General features: G+C 37.3%; 1 protein-coding gene across 1 annotated transcript in view; it reads left to right on the top strand.

Moving 5' to 3' along the window:
* tex264a (testis expressed 264, ER-phagy receptor a) overlaps positions 1 to 24,804 on the top strand; it is a 73,871-nt gene that overhangs the window by 46,747 nt on the left and 2,320 nt on the right. Inside the window, exon 3 of the mRNA XM_079242765.1 lies at positions 18,767 to 18,938. Coding sequence (XP_079098891.1) covers positions 18,767 to 18,938 — 172 coding nt within the window. The remainder of the gene's footprint in view (positions 1 to 18,766; positions 18,939 to 24,804) is intronic.

Here is a 24,804-nt window from a genome sequence, read left to right as displayed (position 1 = left end):
TCAGGGTTAATTGAAAGACTCTGACAGAATTAAACTCCTATTAGCCACTGAGCTGTAACGTAATTAGATATTGACAAGTCTATTGCTTTGAGGCCTACACACTGTGATGGCTGCCACATTGGCTCATTCAGATTGTGAAAAGCACATATGAATGGAAATTTTCATTAAAATCCATCAATCTGTCATAAACACTTCAAGCACAGTTACTGCACAAGCAGGAAAGAGTTTTCTGAGGAAGAGGTGCTGCTCAGCAAGTTGTGCATTCAAACTTTTAAGCATTTTCCTTTAGAATAAGTTAACTATTTCTATTGGCTTTATAAGTCCACAGAACCAAACAGACAGGATCCTGAACAGATCTTTGGCTACTTACAAAGCTATTTTGCAAAAATGTTCTGTTTTTGTATACATGCAGTCCTCGTAAGTTATGTTAAAACATAACTCATGCTTTTGGTTTGGCTGCTTTGCAGTGTTGTTCAGTCAGTCAGTGCTCATTTTCTGCACTATGGTGGTCTCATGAAAACAAATTTCCTGTAACTTTGGTGCTAGTTGTTACTTGTTAGTTGCAAGTACTGTACCGATATGGTGGGACATGCCTCCTTTTTATCTCTTGGGGGTGGGTTGCTCTGCTGGTTGGGAAAAAAAAAAAAGAAATCAGATTGTATATAAGTTGTGATTGGCATGACTGTATTACACAAACATTTTCTAATGAGTGGTTTCAATCACGCAAATCTTCTGCAAAGCAGCACAGTGTAGTTTAATAAACCGGGATTTCACCTGAGCTGATAATTAATCGAATTTGTAACCTGTGGAAATCAGACTACTTTGAAGAGCAGTTTTCCTGTGAGACAGAGGGTTTCAGCGTATCCTTGCTGTGACATATTTCATGTAATATGCAGGGGGAGATTGGAACAAAAAATGGTCCCTGTAATTTTATCCCATATCGCTGATGTGTATGATCCCATATACACACACGCACACATCTTTGCACTCCTTGAATGTTGGTATCTGTGGCTTCTTAAAACTTATGAAACCATGCAGCAAGTGGATAAGACTTAGTGAACACATACTTTCTAAAAATGTCATTTGTTAATCTTTTTTACATAATGATGCAGTCAGGTACCAAACTATTAGATTCCCTTATAAAGAGGCAAACAGTTACAACTTTTTTCCTTTAACACATTGACAAAATTGTAAAGATATAGACAGTTTTATATATTGTCCATAAAGTTCTTCATAGAAGCAGCTTCTAACCTTTAGACGCAAATTTAGCAATTAGCTCCCAATCAATAACAAATAATCCAATAAAGACAATCAATAGGCTGCTGACTCCCTCTTAATGTTGATTAATGATAGTTTAACATAATTTACTCACTTTCCATAAAGTTATTTAGTTCAGGGAGATGTAAGACCAGTTAACAAGCTGTTTTTCTGGTGGAAGCACTGAAATAAACAACTAATTTCACTGAAGGAGACAAACTAACATGGTAATAAAACAGTTTTTTTCAATGTGCAGTTTCTCTGAACCTCCTCTCTGTTTCTTCTTCTTGGTTTCCGACACATAGCCTGTCATCATGTCATTTTCTGAACTGCTTAGTCCAATTAAGGGTTGCGGAGAAGCTGGAGCCTATCCCAACAATCATTGGGTGAGAGGCAGGGTACACCCTGGAATGGTTGCCAGTCCATCACAGGGCCAACACAGAGAGAAAAACAATCATTTGGGACAATTTAGAGTAGCCAATTAAGCCAGAGTACTCAGAGAAAACCTATGAAAGCCCCAGCCGAGGCTCAAACCAGCCACTTTTTTGCTATAAGGTCACAGTGCTAACCACTACACCACTGTGCAGCCAACATGTAGCCTGTCATTTGAATTTTAATAACTTATTGTTCTGGAAAAGAAGATAAAGGAAGGAATTAAACAAGCAGACAAACAGACTTGTCAACCAGACAAGCTAAAAGTTGAGACAACTATTCCTACCAGTTGCTGTACTCTGTGGGTGGCATGAGGAAAAACTTGCAGTCTTGCTCAATCTCAAACTCACTCCAGGAACCGAGGTAATTCCAAATATTGAAGGACACTAATGGCAGAGTTTGTGTGGCAATGAACTGATGAACAGGCATTTTCAGGCCAGCCGAAAGATGAAGATGTAGTGCTGGATCTTCTCGGGGTCCTACTCTCAGTGGGGAGTGACTGGAACACTTCATCAGGAAGGCATCCAGGAGGCATCCTAATCAGATGCCTGAGAAGAGCAGTGGCTTTACATTGAACCCCTCCAAGATGCCTGAGCTTCTCACCCCATCTCAAAGGGAGAGTCTAGTCACCCTGTGGCGAAATGTGATTTTGGTTTCTCGTATTCTTGATCTTCTTTTGGTATAAACTTTATGAAGAATAAAGAATCAAATAACTGGTCAAAAGACCTCTAGCTCCTTGTGTTATGAATTTTGATGTGGTGTAGGCATGTTTTCCATTACCTGCTTCTTTCTGTTGTGTGCCCTGACCATCCTTTCAACCTTTAGCCAAGTCTCACAAGACACTGGAAAAAACTCATTACAGCCACATGTATCACATCACCGAAGCATTAATCACACCTTTTTCTATCTTTGGCCAATACTTTTTTCTTCTTTCATAACTTTTAATTATGTCTGGACAGGAGATGTGTCTGTTTGTGTGTGTGTGTGTGTGTGTGTGTGTGTGTGTGTGTGTGTGTGTTTGGAACTGATTGGCTGTGCTTGTCTGTATAAGGTTGCCAAATGAAAATATTCACTAGTCTAATTATCCCTTCTAGGTTTTGTATGTTATAAAGCTTCATTATACAACAAAAACTTGACAAAATTGCATTTTTGCAAATTTACCTCTCTCTAACCCTTCTTTTCTTTACAGGTCAGAAAATATTCAGCAATGTTCTTAGATGCTCATACAAAGAAACTTCAGTTGTGTGTGGAGACTTTTTACGTGGCATATATTTAAGATGCTCAGTATGTAAGAAGCCTACAGTAGCAGTCCATTTTCTTTCCATGTCACAGTCACTCTCCACTTCCCCTCCTCCTAATTGTATCTCACTGGAATAGAGATGTGAATATCTCTAACATTAGACTTACAGATTAAGATCTCAATTAGAGGAGGGAATCTGTCCGCCTGTATAAAATTAATCACTATTCCTACTTGTGTATTTTGCTATCTTGCTTTCTCTGCTGTGGTTCACTGAAATGAAGCTTTAATGTCTAAAACTAATTGCCTTCAAACTCCTCCAATGGTTTTGTTAATAGCTTTTCACTTCTGAATTGCTTGCAGAGAAATTTCAAGTTGGGATAAAGCAACTGTTAGCTTTTTTGGCATATGTTTACTTGGGTTCCAAAGGCACAACCATTATTCCCCTTGGCGGCTGTTTAGAGGAAATCTGCTGCTCATACAAACTCTAGTTGGACCAAAGAAACTTTCCCAAGAGACTAGAGACCTTTGAAAGGTGTTATTCCCTCAGCACTCAAATTTCCACTGCAGGCAACATTGCTAGATTATGTAGTAAAGACATAGTTTACCTTCCAAAACAACATTTCTTGGAAGGTAACAAGGGTGCAAGTTTATATTTATGACAGTCGTTTATTGTCAATACAATGTAATTTAGAACGGATTAGAAATCTGAACAAGCAGAAGTTTTAAAATTCAAAATATTCTGTTTGCAGAAACGGGCATTAGGTTTTGTTTGTAGACTAAATATGGAAACATTTACTTAATGATTTCTGTAATCTTATGAATTAAAAACCTCTGTGGGTATATTTGTTTCATGTCAATATTGTCCAGACAAGAAGGCAGTGCCGTATATTTACTACAGTGCAATAATCAATATCATAGAGTAACTCAGTACATGAAATCCAATACCTGAATTAATAAGCTAAATGAAACCTCAAAGGAAATTATGACCATTAAAGGATATAATATCAAACACATAGATAAACTGTTGTCATACAATATATCACCATACTTATTGTAGCATTCTTTTTTCTTTTTATTTGAAGCTCCCAGAGTGTAGACCTCTGCTAAGCCATTGTTTTGTTTTGTTTTTTCCAGTGATTGTGGACGTTATGTTTTAGTTAGAAGCTCTAATGGGAAATTATCTCCATCTCCTCATAGTTAAGAATTCTTTTTAAAATTCCTGAATCCAGGCGGTGATTTCTGAAATTTCTTGAAAATGTTATTAAAATCTGTCCATAGCTTCTTTAGTTATGTTGCTAACTCAGACAGACAAAAAGACACACCGACACAGCTGGATACATGACTTATATAATGCAATTATGTGTGATCACTTGGACTAATTGCAGTTGTATAGACTGTTTAATGTAAGGAGGGTGTAAATCTTGCATCATTAGCTCTAATTTTAATTGACAAAGATAAAAACATATACATGAGATCTTTTTTTTTCTTTTTGTACACAAAACATTGTCCTTTTAAACCTGTACAATAGTATCTGAAGGTCATTTAAAGACTTCAGCTTCTTATCTCTGTCTTTCTTCTCACAAACTCCTCTATAGCTCCTAAAGTCTATTAACTATCTACTAACTAACAGTACTAGTGTATTGCAGGAGTTGTTGTGACTCTTCATGTAAACAATAAGACTGTATCAATGCCAACCAGCTGCAAATGTAGTTAAGGAAACTACAGAGTGAATGAGGAGAGGAACCTGTAATCGCAGCAACAAACAAATTGATATCGAGGTTAGATTCGAAAGCGCAAATATCATGACCCATATTTCAGCTTTTCCCTTGTGGTGAGTGCCACACTAAAGGGAGACCTCTCTTCCATCATGTGTTGATGTGTTATAACTTCAGTCAGAAAGATGGTTTAATAAATTGAATAACCTTTGCAGAAATCAAGGAAGAAATGAAAGCAAATGTAGCCAAAATGAACCTCATAGTTGCTTGAAAAATTGTGCAGGTTACTTTCTTATATGTTGCTTCATGGAGACTGCAAAGAAAATCTACTTGATGTAACTCCCAGTTCTTTGAGTTTCGGAAGATATAAACTTAAAAAACAAAACAAAAAAAAACGTTGAAATGTTAGCAATGTGGTGTTTACAATAATTTGATTTTACACAAATTTTCATGCCAACATACTCTAGCAGTAAAAAGTTGGAAAACTCTTGCATACCAAAAGACAAGTCGTAGTTATTAGCACACTGCTGCAAAGTAAAAAGACATTTTCTACAATTCAACATTCAGAGTTGTGGATTTACACGGTAGGTTAAGTTAAAATGAAAACGACAATAATTCGAAGTTATGGTTATCTAATGTACATTGTAATTGTACCACATAATGATGCTTTTTAATACAACTAAATATTTAAAATAGCATAATTAAATAGTATAGCTAAAATGTGTTGCAAATAGACTGATGAGACTGTAATTGGATGGATGTGGTGAAGCCATCTCATTGATTCAAACTGTTGGTCACTTAATGCTTGTAGTAATTTAGAATAAGTCATTGGATTTTTATTGTTTGGCCATGTTTATTCGGCTCATAGAGTGATTTGTTTGGAAGATATTTAATTTATATAAACAAGAAATTTGGTTATGTTTTTAACTAGTATGATTTCAAATGAATTGACAAATTTAAACCAATATTACGTGCTGATGTTTGGCTCCAAGCTAATGTTATTCTAATCAGTTAACCTCATCAGTCTAAACATAGCTTAGTTGAACGCAGCGCATTAGCTGTTGATAATATTGTTTCCTTGGCCTGTTTTAGCATTTTTATCATCTTACTCGTCCAACAGCACCAGTTTAGGTAAAAGCAACAGAAATATGAGGGAGAATTTTCAGTCCAGAGTTGAAAGATAGCTTCTCTTACTGCTTCTTACATCTTGCCAGCAGACCATATCAATTGTGGAGGACCTCTGGAGACCACAGCAGCTGCTGACAGAGTCAGTACACTTGTAGCTCATCAAGTGTTTGTTCTTATTGATTGCACGGGTGCACAGAGAGGTTGTAACAAACCAATCGCCCTGCCTACTGCTCTTCCAACTTCGAGTCTTCACAGCAATGCCATTTTCAGCCCTACCCCCAGCCAATCATCTATAGACTTTTTCACTTGGGCATGGAAGCAAGAAGGTGATGGAGGAGGCCACAGCTTGGAGGGAGGGATGCTGAAAATAGCATCATTGCAGGCAGGAAGAAAATACTCTACTGTGGGGAGGTGTGTGACCATAAGGGACAATCTGAATTGGACACCTCAGCTGAAGTGTGAAAAAGAGTTTTTTGTCTTTTTCCAAAGAGAAAAGCAAGACAGGATTATGGTGGGTGTGCGGAGATTGTGCTATGTAGCAGTAATAGTGGACTGGGGGGAAGAAAGACCAGAGGAAGGAGAGAACTCAGGAGACTATCACCAATTGTCGCCATGGCACCTAGTTAATTTTCCCTTTTTGAGTGCCAGAAATCAGTGCGGGAAACATCTAGCTAAAATATGAATAGATGTGTATGTATATGTAAGAGAGGGGGAAAAAGTCTTTGTTTCTGTGTGTTATGTAGCCTGTTGCTATAGAGTGACATTATCATTTGGCTTGTTGAAATGACAGCTTCCTGTCTTTTAGTTACAGTTCACCTGTTCTAGATACAGCAGTGATGGACAGAGCCAAGGTATGCAGCCATATTTGTGTGAGACAGCTCAATCGGTTGCATGCAATGTATGAGGTCACACACAGTTTTAGCTCATTCTTTGGTTTTTGTATCCAGACACCAACAAAAAAGCTGTTCCAAATGCAGAATGATTGACAAGTGGAGATTAAGAACTGTTTGTTTCTACATTTCTCTGAAACCTCTTAGGCCACATTCACAACAGCCTTTTTGATTTGAATCCGAGTCCGTTTGCTCTGAAAGTCCGCTTCGTTTAGGAAGCTGTGAATGTGCCAAACGAATTCTGATTCGGACCAAAGAAACGAACTCAACCCGTCTACAAACGCAGGTCTTGATGCGTTTCAAGCGGACCAAAAACATGAAGCGGACTACAAAAAAACATCACTTCCCGCATTCTACGTATCATTGCATTGTGGGTAAATACCAATACATAGTGATCACATTAAGAGTCCTCTGCCTCATCTGTTGTTCATACTGTGGTCAGTGTTGCAGTGTATTTCTGCAGTATACTTCCATAAGACAGCATTAAAAACCCCAAAACAGCAAAAGTTTAGTCTCCATGTTGTTTTCTTCTTCATGCAGGTCTTTTTCTCTCTTTTGCTAAATACTAGTGCAGCGCCACCTTTGGTGGGAATGTGGATATATTATTTTAAAGGTTTGGCACGTTTGACCAAAATGCAGCATGAATGCAATCTCGCCTACCCCCCCTACAACTGAGCCGAGTCCCCAATCGGACAGACTCTTGTGGACTATCCTGATGTGAATGCACCGTTACGGTGTGTTGAGACCAGAACGCGTTTTGGCCGTCAAAAACGCTCAAAGCGAGTGGCAAACGCGGCGGAAAAGAGAGGGGAAAAGGTGGCGCTTTTCTTCTAGTCAGTCTGAATGATGGCGGATTCAGTAGAGCGATGGCATAGGTTTTATTTAATAAATAAAGCTAGAGAGCGTTGTCGTAGGGCAGTGATATTCAGTGTTAATGCAACAAGAACCGCACTCAGCAGAGCGCCCAAAACGCGACACGAGAAAGCTCGACGCCCCCTTGCCGCACCTCCACATAGACTTTACATAGAAACGCTCAAAACGCGTTTGGTCTGAACACACCCTTAGTGTGTGACCATAGGAAGTTCCAAATAGAACAAACTTGTGTGGAATCACTGCAAAAGTTTTAAAAGCCGAGACATATAGCAAAAGATTGTGCTGTTTGATAGGTGAGGGATGCACTTATACTAAAACATTTTGCTGCCAGCTTTGATTTGTTGTCACCTATCCTCCATGAGAAAGCGGCAGTGAGCCAAGTGAGCTGATAGTTATGTGATGGCATCAATATTCCCTCACTTTATCACAGATGTGTTAAGGATAATGTTGTCTTTGCTTGAAAAGATTTAATTCCACTTAAAGCAGTTGTATTTGTTCTCAATCCTGGCAAAATGTTGGTTCACTCTGTCCGCTGCTTTTTGCTGAGTATATGTCAGACAGAGAAAATAAGCAGCAGGACAACTACAAAAGGAGAAGAAAAGAGTCTTTGCAAAGTTTGTCTTGTTTTCATCAGCTACCAAAAGTTAGCTGATCCTGATAAGATTTTGGACAGCAGTCTTATTTATTGACATGATCTAAAAAGGATCCTTCTGAAAAGCATTTCTACCTGGGCTCATTTTTTGAATCAGTGAAACAAAATTTCCATTTTAAGCACACAGCTTTGGTGATCGTTGGCATGTAGCCACAAAAACAGCAGGATGAGACATATGTGTGATGGGGCCTGTCATGACAGAGAACGCAGAACTGATATAAGGTTCATGTTATTGCCTCAGTGCAGGGGATGTAGCTGTCACTTGGGTGTGATGCTCCTGTCACTCTGGCTTGTTCCAATGGGTTAATTTTTCTATGAAAAACAAAAAGTCCTTCTTCTTTGGCTCTGTGGAATCCAAGATATTGCAGCCCTCAATTTCTAATGAGGACAGGATGAAAGAAAATGTGTTGATAGAGCTGAGAGCCTTCTTCAACTTCTGGCGTGCCCATGCAGTTAATAAGTTAAAGATGTAGCAAAGAATTTTTATAATTTATCATTATTTATTTTATATAAAAAGGTTTTAGTTGCAAAAAACAAAACAAAACACAGGTTTGTGGTCCTGATTTAAAAAATTAAGCTTCCGACACTCTTAAAACACAAAGTAACCATAGTGACCATCCACAAGCAGACTTACTTTATATGTCCCAGACTTGGTGGGTTTTGGTGTTCTGTTTTTATACTCTTGAAGATGAAGTTACAGCCAATAGCATCTTGCAATAATCTTATTCAATTCAATTTAATTCAATTCAGCTTTATTTGTATAGCGCCACTTCACAACAATGTAGTCACAGGGCACTTTACATACACGAATCAACATACACATCATTTCGAGACAATTCATACATATCCTATAATAGAAACCAACTGATTGCATCGAGACATGACTTCGATCCAATCCACCATCCTGAGCATGCACACGGGGACAGTGGGAAGGAAAAAAACTCCCCTTTAACAGGAAGAAAACCTCCGGCAGAACCCGGCTCAGGCAGGGCAGCCATCTGCCTCGACTGGTTGGGGTGGAGAGGACAGGAAAGACAGAACAACATGTACAATTGCACTTAATCAGGAAGACCTGTGGAAAAAAGGAGAAATAAGTTATGTATTCCTTTCAATTCTACAAAAGAATCCTCTGGCATTTCATAGGGCTTTGCTTTCTTAGAAATTTAAAAAAAAAAAAAAGAAGAAATTTCCAACACCATTATTGCATTTACCAAGTTTAGAGATATATTTTAGAGAAGGTAAGAAATGTTTTGAAGGAATCGAATAAAGCGTTCATAGAGAACTGGCTTCTTCTTCCTTTTTATTCCTTTCTTCTTTGTTTACTCAATTATTTCTTGTATAGTTTAGTGTACAATAAAGAAAGATCCAATGATTTACTAATTTCACAGGACACATTTAGGCCTGGTTTTTCATGAAAAAGCAAATCCAGCTTACAGCAAAGAGACAAGATGTTCGCAAGATGTATTCATAAGTTGACATTAAATAAGATCAACACATAACATCTTCCAATCCTAACTGCTTCAGAGAAAGATGTTTTCAGATGATTTAAATTTACAGAACTATTAAACTTATTCCTTTGAAAGAAAATGTTAATATTAGGAATTGAGTTATTTTTATGTACTCATTTTTTTCAAAGAACACTTCACTGCATAAGGTTTGGTATACAAAAAATATAAATGTAGTGTATAGATGTAATTTTGAGTATCAGTGTAAGTAGTGGAAAAAGTTAATCTTGAGCCCTGCAAATGCCCACAGGCATTGAGCGGTAGTTGTAGACCCTGAACATGCAATGCCACTAGTGACCACTAGGTTTAAAAACCTTCCTGGCTTTAATGGATTCCTTATTTAAAATTAAAAAATTCAAACTTTTGCACGTAACTCTTTATCAATAATGTCTTGTAATCATTCGTTGTGCTGTCATCACATATTAAATTACTCTAGTTTGTGTGCCTGTGAAAAAACTTAACATAATTAAATAGATCAGTCAAAGACACTTACTTTTGTCCAATTAGGCTTCAAGTATGAATCCCAAACTTATGTAAAAAGTCACATAAATAAAATTTCCCATTCCCCACCTAAACGTGTACATGTGTGTTTATTGCTGTAGTTGCAAGCTACAGCACAGTAATATTGGCTTTGCAGTTTCTACAGAAAAGTGATGAGGGTGCTCATTCAGACATGAAGCTAACAAATTCAGATGCCTTCAGATTAATGGAGAGGAGAACAGTGTAATAGGCTTACCACCCACAGCTAGAGGTCAGGGTCTTCTTCCAGCTTGCGGCAGGGTCCATTGTAGTTGTAAGCTGTCGCCATGAATGCAGGGTTGAATGAACATTCTGTCTTCCTTTCATTATTCACCACAGCTCCAGAGCCATATCTCACATCTCTCCCCTGAGGGGGAGGTGTGCTGTCACTGATTCTCACTCCTCATAGGACTTTTTCCATTTCAGGAACAGTAGTTTCTTTAAACGACAACCTGGTAAAGTTAAAAAAAAAAAAAAAAAAAAAAAAAGAGAAAAAACACACACAACTCTTCGGCTTAGGTAATTCGCCATGCTCCGTTCCTTCCATTGTGGAGTGTTGAAATCTAATTTCTTGAGCATAGTTCCCATTAAGTTACCTCATCATTTTCAACTTCAGGTGATGATTTTCTGCATTAAGAGTGATTTAAATCAGTTTAGGGAGGCGTCCTACACCATTTGCTATCAGACAAACCAGTTAACATTGGGGCATTTTTTTTTTTTTTTTTAAAGAATAATCTCCCTGCTTAACAAATGATAACTATGATCAAAAGAGCCTTAAAAATCCTTTGGGGTGTCCTTGTGCTTTGTAAGTGGTGAAGAACTAATAAATGGCTCCGTGTATATTATCATGTCTAAGCCAAACAGCATAATGTCTTTTAATCAAATTCAGAGACTTTTTTTGGTTTGCAAATAATTTACTAATATTAATTAACAGACTGCAGCAAGTTTGCACCAACAAATATGCACATTACAGACTTTTTCACTTTGAAACCAAAATGTTAACCTTGAGGTTATAAAGGAAAAATCAAGGGACTGTCAAGGTCAGTGTGATTCTCTGGGGAATGTGAATATCTGTACTAAAAGTTCATAGTAATCCATCTAAGTGCCACAGAGATTTTTTTTAGTCAGGTGAACCAACAGAAAAAGCCACATAAAAAAAATACATGTTTTGCCTCCTACAGATTTAAACACAAGCAGTAAAAGTTGAATCAGAAATGTAAGTTATCAATGTTTCCCAGCTGCAGATGCATTAAAGGTGATATGATATCCTATTGAATCGTAATCTTCCACATGGTCTACCTGTCACAAATTGTGTTCAGTCATGTATGGGACAGCCATTTATTGGTTTTCCAAGTGACCACACATATATGGAAGGTATCCTAAAGGTTCTTTTAGACCACATAAACCGTTTGATAGTGTCTGTGACAATTAGAGAAATAGTTTTTGTATCTACATCCCAGGAACTGTGGTCGATTGTAGTTCAGTATACCAGTATCGGAGCTTTCTTAGCACAAGAAACCTCTGATGTGAATGATTGGTTATTATCCTAAGACAATGTGACTCCATGATTTATTGAATCTTTAATGTAGCACCAAAGCCCAACATTCCAGAAAAAATAAAACAGAAGAATTACAATACTATCTTGACTAATCTATAAAGCAACATTTACCTATTTCATAATTTAGAATGATTATCTGAAGCTCAAATCCAATTAGAGAACAAGCTTCCATACCATACTGTCTTTTTAAGTAGCAGTTTTGGCTAAAGATGCTATATTTGAAGGTGTAGCATCAAGCTGGCAAAGATCCCTTTTTATAGTCCAGAGCGGTAAACCTGTAGACCAGGACATGTTTAGAGGAAATTGAAAGTTTCTCAGGTGCTGTTATGTGCAGTCATTTTAATCTTTCCTTACCTTTTATTGTGATGACCACCTCCAAAGGCTCTAAAGATTCTTTCTCGTACAAAAGCTACTAGTGTCATCAGCAAAGACAACACATTTCAACATGTCAGACACTGTATGATTAATATTCAAATACAATACATACAACTTTGGGTCTAACTCTGACCCTTGAGGTACCTCACATGTTATTTTTAACAGTGATGATAAATGATTACTTATTTGTACAAACTGTTGCTTAATAGAGCTTGAGTAGCACATCCCTAATTCCATCCTATTCCATTTTGTGAGAAGTATGTGTCTTATTCGGCATGCCCAAAGGCAGAGTGGGCTGCAGTGATTCAAAGCTACATTTGTCTGAGTATCAGAAGGTTCTATTCTGTCACAGTGTCAATTAATTAAACTTTAAGATCCAGTCAGTGTGACAATAATCTTGTGATGATGTTTACCAAATCCCAGTTGTAAATATGAAATGTTATGACAGACCTCTTTAACTCTGCACTTTTTTTGTTGCGTTCATTTCTTAAAATTTCTAATTCTTCTTATGAACTTCAGCACCCAGATGAGTTTTGAATGAATGAGTTATACATTATTCAAGATGCAAAACAATAATTGTGTTGCACCAGATGGAATAAATGTGTGAATATGAGCAATTCCCCCTCACAGATGATCTTGCTGATAGATAATCCTTTAACAGATTACATGGATTTATAGATAAATAGATCCTGATAGACATATTTTTCTTGTGTGGCTTTTTTTTTTTTTAAAGAGTAAAAAGCATTTATAAGTGTGTCTATTTATTTATTTATTCATTTACCTACATAAAATCTGATTAATGTAAAACTGTTTTCTAATTAAATCCTATTTTGGTTACCTCAGAAAATTTTTCAACATGCTTATATCTTACATGCTTACATGCTTATCGCTGCTCATAAGATGAGTGGTTTGGAAAGAACTAATGTGGTTGTCTGTTGTGTCCGCTGTACATCCATTCCTCAGCATCCACCATTTAATCTATGCAGCCCGACATGTAATACAGTGCACCTCTTAGAACACACAGAGCACGGTGGGGTAAATTTGTCTCCTCTGTCTGGGTTGATCTGAAGTCAAACCTCCCATTTTGTTACAATTTGTGCCTGTCTTGTGAGACTCTCACTGTCTCCTTTTTTATGAACACATTCATTCATTTATTTATTTATAACTTCATTTATTCATATTTGGCCAGCTGCCAGAGCAGCCGCTCATCTGTACACAAACAGAGATGAGAGATCAGACATGAAAAGGAAAACCAGCCAAATGCTCAGATCTTTGAAAAATGGCCTCTTGATGTCATATCTTTCAAAACACATCTGAAAGTGGAAGATTGTTTGTAGTTGCATTACTTACCAGTCCTGAAAGGACAGAACAAAGTTTAGACATGAAAGGCTAAAATACTTTCAGTCATTGCTAAGCTTTGCTTATGGACCTGTTACTTTGTGGCCATATTTATGGTTTAGCATTGATTGATTGATGCTATCTGTGTTTGCTTTTCTCTTATTGGCATTTCTGTTGGAGGAGATATGCATTAAAAAAGCAAAAACAAATACACATTCTTAATTTGAGGCCAAGCAGCTTATGTGTGAAATAAAACACTGCAGAAACTACATGTTTTAGCTATTTTCTAGCTATAGTCTGTTAGTTCAGTTGGTCAATGTCCAGTGATTTTGTGCAGTGTCACACTTGTGGAGAGGCTAAGGATTACCACTAATACCCACCTCTGCTGTGTCCATTTGACACTTTTCACAACCTTTTTCCAGACACATCTGGTATTAAACTGACAAACTGCTGTGACTGCTGATCATGGCTGAATAGAAATTCTCCCTCCTGTATTTCGCCGCTGTTATGCTTTTTTGGCAGGATGTACCTGACGTTGGCTTTGTGTTGCTTGTGTGTCTGTGTGCGAGTTGATATTGTTATTAGTATGCTGTTTGACATTTTCCAAACATGGCTTTTAAAAATATTTTTCAATGTTGTCAATATTTTCGTAATGCTTTTTACCATCTGTTATGACCAGTAACCATGCCAACTGGTGCAGTTGATTGAATTTTATTCAGCCAGACTAGTGTGTAAGGAGTAAGACCCCAAATCCAGATGAGTCCAAGAGGGGGCATCTAAAAAATAAAGCAGGAGCAAAATGTGGAAATAAGAGGAGTAAGTTTAAACTTTTGCTTCTCTTGTTTATCACTGGAAATGTGAGCTCAGTGGAAGATAAAACAGAGGGACTTGATCACCTATGTGGACATAGTGGGGATATTTGGTATATGGTGTAATTTGCTATCTGACACAAGGCTCCACATACATATTCCAGACTCCAACCCCTCTCTATATGTCTCTCAATTTATACAGACATACTGAGACTGCAGACAGAGCAACAAGACGAAAAGAAGTGGGACTGCAATGCTAGTGGCAGATGATGCAATCCTGAACATGTTACTATTGCAAAGCATTTTTGCACCACAGATATTGAACTACAGGTTTTAAATTTCCTTCCATGTTGTCTACAGAGAGAGTCCGTCGATGTTATCTGCTGATAGCTGCATTAGACATAATCGGATAAGCTGTTGCCAAACCATAATCCCAGCACCTCCATGTTCATAGTGATCTATGGAGATTTCACACACATCCCAGTCTCTACTATAACTAACTACTTTCTAATACTCTAGCATCTGATTTCTATTCATTTTTATTTCATGTTGTTATTGTGTACTTTTGTTTTATTTCTTGATTCTATTTCAGCAGAATCTTTTTATTTTAATGAATTAATAAATTAAAGCGTTCATTAGTCTTTGGATATGTCAACATCTGCTGTGCTGTTGTCCAGTTTAGCTCTTCAATAAGTCAGTCCATCAAGACGAACTCCAGTTAGTATTTTTCTATGAGCATCTTGAACCCCAACTCTCCTGCGATGGACTGGCGACCTGTCCAGGGTGCGCCCTGCCTCTCGCCTGCTAGTTGCTGGGATAAGCTCTAGCTTCCCTACGACCCTGGATTGGACTGAGCAGTATTGAAAATGAGTGAATGAACTCAGAAACTAGCTACAATACAGTGGTGCGACTAGATAACTAATACTTTGCTGCAGTGGTTTGAACTTCAACAATGGCATTTCTGTTTAAAATGTAGAAGCCCCCCAAAAAATTCATGTTGGTACAACTGCTGTTTATAAACTGACCATTGGTGTGAGAGCAAGCATGCACAGTTGTTTGTTTGTGTGTTGTTGGCCCTGTGATGAACTGGTGACCGTTCCAGGAGGCACCCTGCTTTTTCTCTGATGCCAGCTGGGATAGGCTCCAGCCCGCTGTGACCCTGCACAGGATAAAGTAGGTGTAGCAAAGCTGTTTTGGGCCATGCTGAAGTCTCAAAACAACCACATGGATGGCTTGGCAACCTGTCCCCTCAGTTCACTGAGCACCAGTACGTGTATAGCTCACTAACATCTCATTGTCTGGCTGCTGATACAACCTTTTTGTTTGCTGATTCTTTGCCCTGGATGATGTATCAGTCTTGAGAGAATATGTTTGACTGTGATGATCATAATAATTGAGCCTGCCCTGAGGCAGTCAGCAAGGAGCGGCTGACCTGTTTTTAGACCATCCAGTCTCATCTGCCTCTATGTCCTGCAACAGAGCACATTTAAATCCCAACAGCTCCAAGACGCACACAGGTTTAGATGATGCAAATTGACTCCATGATGAGCAATACAGAAAAGATAGCTTGCAGTCGCACGGCACAAGTGGAGATGGGGACCAGAAAAGGGCAGCGGGGGGAAATAGAGCATCCTCCTTGTCTAATAATTAAAACATCCAAGCCAGGAGCGAGTTGCAATTACGATGAGAGAGTTTATCTGTCAGCTGTTTCTTTTATTCATTTCCCCAATGAGAGTAGGTGTGGATGATTGAGACAGACCTACCAGAGATTAGATTTCTGATCTGCATAGCATTTTTAATAGTACATATTCACTGCGTTCTTCATTTTTGTAAACTGTCTGACAGAAGCAATCATTTAATGCTCAATAAAAACAATAATAAATCATTTCCGATTGCCATTTCTCGTCTATACTTGTGTGTGAGATGAAAGTTTACTGCGCTTTTGTCGAGCTTTTTGCCTTCTCACTGTTTTACAGTCACCATTAAAAAAATTGATTTAGTTGGAAATTTCCACTTATCTTTTTGGAAAGTTTTACATGATAGTTGACAAAAGCACATAGCTTTGTTAATGTAATACAAAAACACAAAAACAAACAAAAAAAAAACTGCATATATATATATATATATATATATATATATATATATATATATATATATATATATATATATATATATATAAAACTAATGTAGAATCACTCAAAACCTAAATGTTATACAGTAGCAGCATCCCTGGAGTCTTGGTGATGTGTGATGTTACATCACAGGTTTTGTGTGTGTGTGTGTGTGTGTGTGTTTGTTTTTTAAGCCTGAAAGTAAGCATTTTTACTTATTCTCCATGTATCTTTAAACTACATTATATTAGCTCCAATGCGTTGGGTTTGCAGAAAAATGTTGATTGTCACATACTGGCTGGATGGCAAACGATATCTTAATGATACAGTGACAACAAACGATATGTCACTAGATTATAATTATACATATACATACATATACATATATATATATATATATATATATATATATATATATATATATATATATATATATATATATATATATATATATATATATATATATGTGTATATATATATATGTGTATATATATATATATATATATATATATATATTTTTTTTTTTTAAAATATATGTATATTTGTATATATATATATATGTGTGTGTGTATATATGTGTATATGTGTGTATAATTATAATTTAGTGACATATCGTTTGTAAGACATAAAATGAAATAATTTCTTGCCTCTTAGATTGTGTGTTAATCCATGGATGCAATCAAATAAAGTTTATGACATTTATGTAAAAAGTCACTGTTTTTAAAGGGAAATTATGCTGTCAGTTTCACACATGCACATCTTCCTCACATCCCGTTCTATTTGACTCAGAGATTTATCTACATTTCTGTGTGTGTGTGTGTTCTTAGATTACAGCACAGTGACTTTATCTTGAATTCCTAGCTCATTAGCTGAGCAGGTTCAAGGAGATGGGAGCTGACTTACATAAGCAGGCCCAAGGCTGGAGGCTGTGTTGTGATTCATACAGCTCCTGCAATATTATTTTGCAAGGATTAAATTAAAATGAATCAATCAGCTCACATCACACTGACCCATAGGGAATTGAGCCAGGTGACTGCTGGTAAACTTTGTAACTTTGTTTTGTTTATTTTGTTGTATTGTCCTGCCAGAATAAGCCAAGAATAATTGTTTCTGACACTTGAACCTTAACCCTTTATAGCGCACTCAATTAGAAATTTTAACCTAAAATTTTCCTTCTGGTATGTACCAAGACCTCCATTCTCTTATTAAATTAAAAAGAAAAAATTGTTTCATGCTGAAAATAAAAGAAAATAAAGTGAGAGTCACTTGCCTAATAAAGGGTTAATATCTGAATTTGTTATTTTACAGATTATGTAAATTATGTATGTATATGTATGTATGTATGTATGTATGTATGTGTATATATATATATATATATATATATATATATATATATATATATGTATATATATATATATATATATATATATATATATATCAATCAAAAGTTTGGACACACTTTCTCATTGGATTTAATGGGAAAGTGTGTCGTAGCCAGTTTGTTGGGGACTGTCATCATGCTTTCTTCACCATGACCTGCCAGATGTTCCACAGAAACAAGTGAACTTGACTCTGGGTGATTTAGTGTCGATATAGAATCTGTTGTCAGACCATATTGATCATATATTCCAGCATTCTGTCACTTTCTTACTGAGACTGGCCTCTAAAACTCACCCCTCTCTCCTGCAGCTGTCCACCGTTAACTCATCAGAAATCCCCCTCCTCTGCAGTCCCATGTGCGCTATACAAAATCATAAAGCAATATTATGCAAACTTAATGTCTTATTTAGAGATAATATGGTATAATATTTATAAGCTCTGCATATTCAACTCGCACCGCTGGAGTGTGGATATGTAGGCACGTACGTGTTGATGTTAATGTAACTTCTGTGGACTCAGATGGGACTGCGTATTAATATATTCATACGAATGTGTTCAAAGTTGGTTATTTCATCAGTGTATAGACATTTTAGGTGTTAATTCAAACACTTCCAAGACTTTGTGTTCCTGCTGACCGTTTTGCACTCTTTGCGGTGATTAGGTTTTACATATGATGTGAGGAGTATTAACAGAGGAAAATTAAGTTTTAATATGTCTTTTTTTCTATGTTTAAATATTTTAAGGTTCTGCAATGTTACTGCAGAAATAAAATTACTTTAATTGGAACATTAAGGTATATTAAATGCCTACTGTACTGGATAACCTAAAGCTACCTTAGATTTTTTTAACTGTCAGTGAGACTCCCCAGAAATAAAAAAGATGTCATTGTCTTTAGAATTACATATGAACAAGTACTGAATGAATTTAGTGTATCGATATGATTTATTTGTGACACTTCTGACAAGTTTATTTTCATTTTTGCAGGAGAGGAAGCTGTGTGCCTTCCCAATGATAGAGATCTACAGCTCAGATGTCATCAACTACATGGTTCCACTGTCTCGCCAAACAGACTTCTTTGTACCAGAAATGAGAGAGGAGCTCAAAACAGACGTAAAGGAAGATGACTCTGATGAGGACAGAGGAACTGACATTACAGGTACATGTTTACTCATTTGTACATGTTGTTAGGTCTTCCATAGAAAATAACTGACAATGCCCGTCTAAAATTGATTCAAACCAGATAATAAAATCTTTCAGTGTTGCTAAAAGCAGCTTTGAAAAGAAAAGGAAAAACTACCTGAAAGTGTTGATTTTGATGACCTCTAGTGGTTTAACCTCTCACCTGGCTGTGGGGATGGACAGGTGTTTATCTGAGCCTTTTTTTTTTTTAACCACACCCAAACATGTCCACTGTTTACGGCCAGAAGGGTTACAATTTACTAATCGCATCATATGAAACTTTTTCTGTTATCTTCTCCTTGTTTCAACTTGAGCAAAGAAAAAGGATGCGATAACATGTATCTCACCTGACACTACATTGGCTTCTCTCCTGCCTCTGATCACTGAGGACGTGATATATGAGTGTCTGTAATTGTTCTGTCATTACAAGTATGTGTCTTGAAGCGCGATGTCTTCTCTGCTGTCATTACTCTTTGAGACATGCTAGACTCGTTGGTCGGTGTCATGGCAGTATTGAGTTTGTCAGTGCAAAAATCACAAGGGAAAGAAAAGGATGCTGTGCTGTTGGCGTAGAGTGGGTGTGTTGGACCGGTGCTGTCCGATTTACCCCTAAAACGTGTCTCTTGCTGAAAACGGTTAGCCAAAATATAAAGAATGTTTTAAGAGAAATCTTTTTCATCATCAGTACATATGGTGATAAATGTGTATGTATATATATATATATATATATATATATATATATACACACACATATATATATATATATATATACACACACATATATATATATACACACACACACACACACACACACACACATATATATATATATATATATATATATATATATATATATATATATATATATATATATATAAATTCATTTATGCATTATTCTGCACAGCAATACAGTTTTAGTATAAATACATATCAACATAAAACTAGTTACAAAAAAGTTTGTAACTGGTAACAACTGGTTTGTGATTTCTTGACAGACTCTACTGAGTCTTTCAAAGTTTTTTTTGTCACTTTGAGCAGCCCAAGCCAAGTTCCATTATGTTTGAGATAAAAAAAAAGAAAATTATATGTTATATATGTATATATATATATATATGTTATATGTTTCTGGCCTTCCAACAAACATGAAAAGATCTATGTGACTGAATAATGCTACGAGCCTTAGGAAGCCTTAGAGAGTGAACTTTCCCTTTAAGGTCACTGGATATTATGTGGGATCTGCTTACTTGAGTACTTGCATAAATTGAAATGTTAAAAGAGAACGTGGCCTTGCTGTGTATGGATGGGCACTGTTTAATATGATGTCAGTGTAAAGACTCGAACCGACGTGAGTCTACTCAGGGCTGTGAGAACTGACATAAAGATGCGTCCATGCGAGCTGGAAATGTTTCAGTCTGAGCAAAAAAAAAAGTGTTAAAATCCGGAGGCTGTATGAATCTCACACATAAAAACGCAGAGAAAAGGCGACAAAAGAGGAAAATAATTTTAAAAAATGGAGTGTCTGGAGGGCTCCGGGGTAAGTCAGATGCTGAAATGCCACACATACTCAAGCACAGGCCTGTGCAGACCCAAACAGTGCATCCAAACCTTCAGATATAAGAACAACTGTATTTCAAAGTGCTAAGAAAAATTATTTTTTTGTCTTTAGAATTTTATGATTCAGGTCAAATCTTTATTCATCACATTGAAGGAAAGGAGTCATTGAGTTAATTCTGATTGTAAAGTAATGAAAGTTTTGGATTTATAAACACACTGGTGTGTGTAATATATACAGCTGCTACATATAAATATATATTGCTGTGAGATGCTGGATTGTTTCAGGGCGTCTTTGCACCGCTTGCCCCTAGAATCCTGCCTGGTGTGGTAGATTTGGGCTTTTATTCCTCCGGTACTCCTGTGCTGCCATGATTCATGCCTTTATGCTGTTGTTCAGTCCAGCCCTCCATAAGCATCGGTAGGTCTTGCTCATGTATGCTATCTGAGCTGTCTTTTCCTCCCATGATATGTTCTTGCAACTTCTTCACCTCCAGTTTCCACTGCCTGAGAAATTCACTAAGTGCTTCATCCCTCGGGGCCCTTTTTATGTTTTAATGGCGCTTGGATGTTTCATCTAGGATAGTGGCTCTGATGTTCACTAGTCCTCTGCCCCAATCTTCATGCTTAGCGTACAGCCCAGGGTTACCTAACTCTGGTCCTCAATAGCTGCAGTCCTGCAAGTTTCAGGAGTTTCCCTGCTGCAACGCACCTTACTCAGATCAATGAGTAATTAGCTGACTTGTACCTAGTTTGAAGCCAAGCTATGTAAAAGTCTGCTAATTAAGTCTGATGTGTGTGTCAGGTGTGTTGCAGCAGGAAAACTCTCAACACTTGCAGGCATGCGGCTCTCAAGGACCGGAGTTGGCCACCCTGGTACAGCCTATGGCTACTGGATTTTTTTTTTATACTATGGAAATACATGTGTCTTTAATAAAACTAACTAACTAAATAACAAACTAATTTGCCCAAATAGTATATTCATCATTACTACTTGTGTAGCAGTAATTAAAAGGAATGCACGTAACAGTATGAAGGTAGATGTGAGATCACATTCATACCTGAATGTGTGCCGTGCTCCGAAGTCTCGGCGGTAATCATTGTTTCTAAATCAGCGTTTGTGAAGAAGAAAACATTCCTGATAGAAACGTCTAAAACTAAATTCATTATATACAAAGTGTTCGTATATATGTGTTTATGTGTGTGTTGTCAGTCTCAGAAACAGCTGAGCTTTCTTAATGGGAGACAGAAAATGGGGAAGTTAAGCCCTGTTTGACGAGCCAGCTGTGGAAATCTCGCTTTGCCACCTTGGAGAATGCCTTCCTTCATCCATTGTCCACATCACTGACCAGCCTGACCTCAAACTCTGAGCCTGTCCCGCTATGACCACAGCAAGCAGTGAACAAGCAAACAAAGTGAAAGCTGTTTATGATCATCTAGTGATCACAGCAGCCTTTGATATTCTGCAAGAAGATTAATATTTGGAGAAAAATCATGTTAAACCTTTTAAACTCTCTCTTATCTTTTCTAAAAGATTTGCTTCATGCAGAAAATAAAAGAAGATGTATGGAGCTCTGTTAAGTCATGGAATAGCCTTATAAAACTTTAGATATTGTAATCGGATACATACTGAAACTCAATGTCTGGTTGCAAATCGTTATAATTGCACAACTATTGCTGCAAGCTGCCCTGATGGGCCCAAGCAGTTCAGCGTAGCTCTGTCGCTATGGCAACTTGATCTGAGCATGTCAAAAGCTTGGCTATAAGCACTCATAGAAAAGATGTATCGTTGCTTACTGCAGTGCCCCCAGCGACTTCACACACACACATACATTCGCTATTGATGTCATTAAAGTGAATGTGTTGAGCTGTGATTTCACTTCCTGTTCAGCAGCTACAGCACAGATTAAAACCATTTAATAGCTTTTGTCGGGCTTTATCTTATTTCTTTTTAAATTTTAATTCTTAATAATTTTAATGATGGAAACCAAAACATGCCAAAACATGGAAACTCATAAAGCTTTTGTTGCTCAGCTAATGGCCTGACACAAGCTTACTACACTGAAACAGCGCTAAGCAACCTCTGATGGCTCACATGGAAGATGTTGTGCTGCTTGCTGTGCATAGGCTGTTTGGTGGAGGTATCTCCTTCACAGTAAAAACAAAGCTTCTCATCACTGGAGGTAACTTCAGTGTAGAGAGATATCAAGGTACATTCTGTAAGTCGCAGGAATCCCATATCTCCACAGTCTGGGACTGAACTTTAACCTTTAGCCTGGATGAAGAATGGGGATGCCATCCCAGCAGGGTTTCACCAGGTTGGTGAGGAGGACATGCGAGGCTGCTGTAGTTGTGTATAGTTCTTCAGACCCGTTTGTTAAGTTCAACATGTCTTATATCTTCAGTCTACTTAAATAATCCCATGTGATCAACAACACCAAGGAGTCATGAGCAGAATAAACAGTTTGGCATTGGAAGAGAAGATTTGGCTCAGTCCACATGATCAACTCTGCTGCTCATCCCACAAATGCATCTTCTTCATACCGTGGCATGATTTAAAAAGAAAATTATTTTGATGGATTAAGATTTATTGACAAGAAGGGTTGTTGGAACAAAGAAATAATCAACAAAATGTGAATTGAATTATATTCGTGCTAAATTAATGGATTACTTATTAAATATTTCTTGTATGCTGCGTACTAATGAGGTCAACAAAAGTGTGTTTTACCCACTTATCCTGCAACAACTATCTCTAGATACTTCTCCCGTCAGAAAGTATTTCTAAAAGAAAAAAAATAGAAAAAAGAGGATCCATCTACTTTACAACTTGTGCGTTTCATGTCAGACTTTTCTTGACATCCACTCAGACTGATTCTCCAACTAATCACCTCCTTAACAAACCACTTCTCAGTTGCAAACAGTTTGAAGAACAAGACCTTGATTTGCTGCTAATGATCCCAACGGGCCCAATTTAGCAACTAATCTAAGCAAATGGGATCCAAAAGACATTCACAGGCTTTAGAACTAGTTTCTTGCAGATGTAGAAAAGGTAATATGTGTAGTTTGCTGGGTCTTTTCTTTGCAGAGGGACAGACTGTCCATATATTTACTCCAAATAAACCTATTATTAGTCATCTAGTTCCTGACCTTGTTAAATTATTTTTATTGCCAAATAAACATCTCTCCAATCTTTCCCTGCAACTTGCTATGAGATGAGATATAATCCACACAAAGCCACCTAATAACACCACATCTAACCCCATTCACACACCGAATGTGTTTCATTAAGGACCTTTCCCATTGGTTTTGTTTAGACTTGCTGTCTAATCAACTGCAGTGTTTACAACCTATGTAACATTCCCACATATAACGCTCCCCTGTGCAGACAGGATCAGATTTGCTGGATGTGCTAATTAGAACGGTGACATGGAAAGGAATGGCTGACCTCAGGGGGCATTTTGGAAGACCTCCTGTTGTTTGCCTTTGGGATGATGCTTTTTAGGGCTAAGCCAAGTGGTTGTGTGCACCACGCTTATTTAAAGTGTGAAAACAGAAGGACAGTAATCAACATAGTGGTGATTTAATGTCTGGTGGGATTCCAAAGTCAAGTCAGAGTTGATCTTTCAAGAACATTTAATTTCAAGGTGCTTGAGGAGAGTAAAGCGTTAACGAGACACTATTATGCTATTTCTAGTTTTCTGAGCTTTTGACAGTGTTATTTGACAGTGTTGAACACCCATTAGACATATAAGCGGCACCGTTTGTTTTTTTATCACCTAAATGCATGTTTGAGTTTTCTAGCACTCTCTACGTTCAGTTTCCATGGCAATGAAAACAATTGGTTTTAGAGATTTCTTTCTACTTTGAAATTTTAGTGATGTCCTAGGGGAGTGACTCAGTGATTGGTCATCTCTAGGTTACGAAAAGAAAACCACACCCACCTTCACGGCTCAGTATAACTACTCCTAGCAGTTGACCAATCAGACGCAGCCCGCAGGCAGGACATAGGGCGGAGCTTTCTCTGTTGGCTTGTTTCAGGCAGAGGGTGATCTGAGAGGATCAATACAAAATGAATGAAGGGGTTTGTGAAAAAGGCTTGATTATTTCTTGCCCTTCTGGACCTGCATATTAAAATAAATTAAACTGAAATGTGCATAACAAAGCCACCATAAGCTTTGCATATCAACATGGAAGACTAAATGTTTTAGAAATACAATAATGATTCAATAACTAATTGAAGGATTGCTTGTAAATATAGTAAAACTTTGTACTTGTTGCTTTTTTTGTGGGTT

Source organism: Telmatherina bonti (assembly GCF_933228915.1).
Source record: "Telmatherina bonti genome assembly, chromosome: 6".
NCBI lineage: Eukaryota > Metazoa > Chordata > Actinopteri > Atheriniformes > Telmatherinidae > Telmatherina > Telmatherina bonti.
Note: the sequence above shows the minus strand (reverse complement) of the source record. Positions and strands in the feature narration are given on the sequence as shown.